Source organism: Apaloderma vittatum, unplaced genomic scaffold (assembly GCF_000703405.1).
Source record: "Apaloderma vittatum isolate BGI_N311 unplaced genomic scaffold, ASM70340v1 Scaffold11473, whole genome shotgun sequence".
Classification (NCBI taxonomy): Eukaryota; Metazoa; Chordata; class Aves; order Trogoniformes; family Trogonidae; genus Apaloderma; species Apaloderma vittatum.
The window spans coordinates 1-3,054 of record NW_009708615.1 but is presented as its reverse complement, the minus strand read 5'-3'; the positions used below and the strand labels follow the sequence as shown (position 1 = coordinate 3,054).

The following is a 3,054-nucleotide window of genomic DNA, read 5'->3' as shown; positions in this document are numbered from 1 at the left end:
CCTCTCTAGAGCCTCCCTACCCTCAAGCAGAGCAACACTTCCACCCAGCCTGGTGCCATCTGCAAACTTACTGAGGGTGCACTCTACCCTCTGGTCCAGATTGTTAATGACAATGTCAAACAGGAGCGGCCCCAGCACTGAGCCTTGGAGGACACCACTTGTGAATCACCACCAACTGGATTTAACTCCATTGATCACAACTCTTTGGACTCAGTCATCTAACCAGATTTTTACCCAGCAAAGCGTATGCCCATCCAAGCCAAGAGCAGTCAAGTGGAAGCAACAGTTTATTCCATTACCATACCTGTACCCTAATCTGGTCAAATAAGATCAGGTTGGTAAAGGTCTTATAGAACCTCAAGATACAGAGAAGGTACCCTGAACAAAAATATAGGTCACATTCTCTTAGGAGCAACTCAGCAATCACGTGAGGCGTAAGGAGCATCTTTAAGATCAGCTCAGTGTTCTCCTAAAGCATAATGAGTGCTGAACTGAAAGGTGGGTGGGTACATTTCACCCAGCACTGGGCATCTAATTTAAAAGATGACCAGTATCTAAACCACACGAGCCAACAGCAGTACTCAGGTGTGTACTCAGCAGAGGGGAAGCACAGATATTTGCTTTGCCTGAACCCAAGGAGAGGAAGCAATTACCAATAAGAAGTGGAGTTTCTCCTTTGTCATTCATGGTATTGGGCCAAACACCCTTTTCCAGTAACGTTCGCACATTTTCCACAAAGCCAGCTTTTGCTGCCAAAGTCAACGGTGTTTCTCCATCACACGTTTTGTATTCCCACATTGTTTTGTAAGATGCTAGAGGTAATAAGGTAAGGAAAGATAAAACAAAATTAAAGTGCAAGGCTATTAACACATACACGTATACTAGAAAACCTTAAATGTTAAGTCTTCCTGAAAAGTACTTGTCATTATGTTTAACTTAACCTAACTAGTAATATTGCCAAACACACTGAATACTGAACAGTAACTTTTGATCGGTCTATAGATTTCTAAACAAAGTGTTAAAAAAGGTCCAAGATCTTTGCTGGTGCAAATTGATGCAACTTCCCCCAAAAGAAAATTTGCCTGAATATTTAAACAACATAAGATGCTTCATGAAAGATTTGATCATACTTCTTTTAGTGAACAGTTCCAGCTTGTTGTTGTGGGTGGCTGGCTATTATTCTGCATTTCTTTGCTGCTCCCCTTATCTTGTGGGATGTTTTTACCTTACTCACCATCTAAAATGACTTCAAGTATTTGCTGAATTGGCTGAGCCACAGCTTCATGCAGTGGAAACCACCCTCTTTCGTCAGCTTCATCCAAAGCATATTTCTGTTTCACAAGTTCTTGGAGCTCAAATACTTGACCTTAAAAAAACCGAAACAGCTAAATAAGATGCAGTTGGAAAAATAATATAATGGAACCCCAGATTTGAGAAGGGACTATTTTATTTTAGGTTTTTACCTTGCTTTATGGATGTTACGATTTTCCTATTTTCCTCACTAGGTGGTACAAAACTATCCAGAAAAGAGCAGAAAATAGTAAATATTAACAAAAAGTAGATGAATTATATTATTTATTTGATATTTTCCACTAGGTTCTCATCTGAGCCAACTTTTCTTTGAAAACATCAACTACAATCTTGATGATGAACATTGTGACCTCCTAAGTTACGCCTGTTCTGTAGATCTTCAGAGTATTCAAAATTGTCAAATTAGGTGCAATTTCTGCTGCAGGCAGACCTGATAGATCTCCTAATTTAGTAGAGAATTCTGATATGGACTAACAAGCTGTATTTGCTCCATAATATAGAAATCAACCTTTCAGATTCAGAAACGTCAGACAGAGAATGAGAATGTGATGACATCAGAATGTCAACATTCACTAATGAAGGAGAGTTTGATAATAACAATGGCACCTTTTTCCCTGAAAAAAGTTGCAGTGTTTTTAATTATATCATTTAAATCTCCATGAAACAGAAGATAAATGCTGGTGCTCGATACTTCCTTGAGATATTTTGGTGATAAAAGTGTATTAAAAAATAGATCAGATTTAATAAACAAAACCAAAACCAAACTACAAATTAGCCAAATAACAGGAGGTTCCAGTGACTTGAGAGCCTACAGTGAAAAGGAAGATTCCAGTCCTACATCAGAAGCCCCATGAGGACTCAAACCTTCATGAGATCCCACAGGAAATGAGGAAAACTTAATAGTCCCGCGAGACTTACAGCTCTATGTCTTTCCATTTTATACATGGCAATCTACAAATCGTATTTATGCGACTATTGCCAAAGAACTATTAAGAGGAAGTTTAGCTTTGTTTGACACATACACTTTAAGAAGGTAAATGGCCTAAAAAGCTAAGGGACACATTATACTTTAGACAAGTGAATCTCATCTCCCTAAGCTCTCATCACTCCATGTATCTTAGCTGAGCCCTACATTTCCTAATCATGGGAACCACTCTTAACCATAACATTAATGTCATGTTATGAAGCCTCTCTGGAACACCCCTGTGGGTTATTTGTTGTTGTTCTGGTTTGGATTTTTTTGTACATGTATGTATCCCAGTGAACAGGGAAAGAACAGGACATTGTTACAATTACAGAGCTGACAGATCAACAAATCCAAATTCATTGTTTTTAAAGTTTGAGGTTTTAGAAATGTGAGAAAAACAAAATCGGTATTTCTGTTTTGTCTACTTTTTCAATCATTGCTTCAGTGCTTCACTGAGAAAGAGGTGTAATAGTCTAAGAACTGCTTTAAGCATAAGGTACTAAGTATCAGTCTCAAAACACAGTTAAAATATGGCATAATTTCTAACACATATTGAACTGACAGTACCTGTCATTATAGCTGGAAGATGCTGTTGGTTTGGCCCCCTTTGCTTCTTGAATGCTAAGCTGTATGGCATACTCGGTGAGTAAATCTTCAACCAAATCTTCTCTTTCATCCATTGTAAGCTATAATGAAGAGCTACTTTGAAACAGAAAGATACACTTCTAAGAATCATATCTTGCTTAAACTATTTCTTATTTTAAAATCCTGTGTTT

At 37.9% G+C, this 3,054-nt stretch overlaps 1 protein-coding gene across 1 annotated transcript; it reads right to left on the bottom strand.

Moving 5' to 3' along the window:
• Positions 1 to 653: 653 nt before the first annotated feature.
• On the bottom strand, positions 654 to 2,958 carry LOC104271825 (ankyrin repeat and SOCS box protein 15-like; the record flags this gene model as incomplete). The annotated part of the gene is made up of 5 exons (XM_009866622.1): positions 2,867 to 2,958; positions 2,760 to 2,774; positions 1,464 to 1,516; positions 1,235 to 1,366; positions 654 to 812 (listed from the first exon to the last, which is right to left on the bottom strand). Coding segments are annotated over exons 1-5 (451 nt in total), but the record flags the coding sequence as incomplete, so codon positions are not given.
• Positions 2,959 to 3,054: the final 96 nt, after the last annotated feature.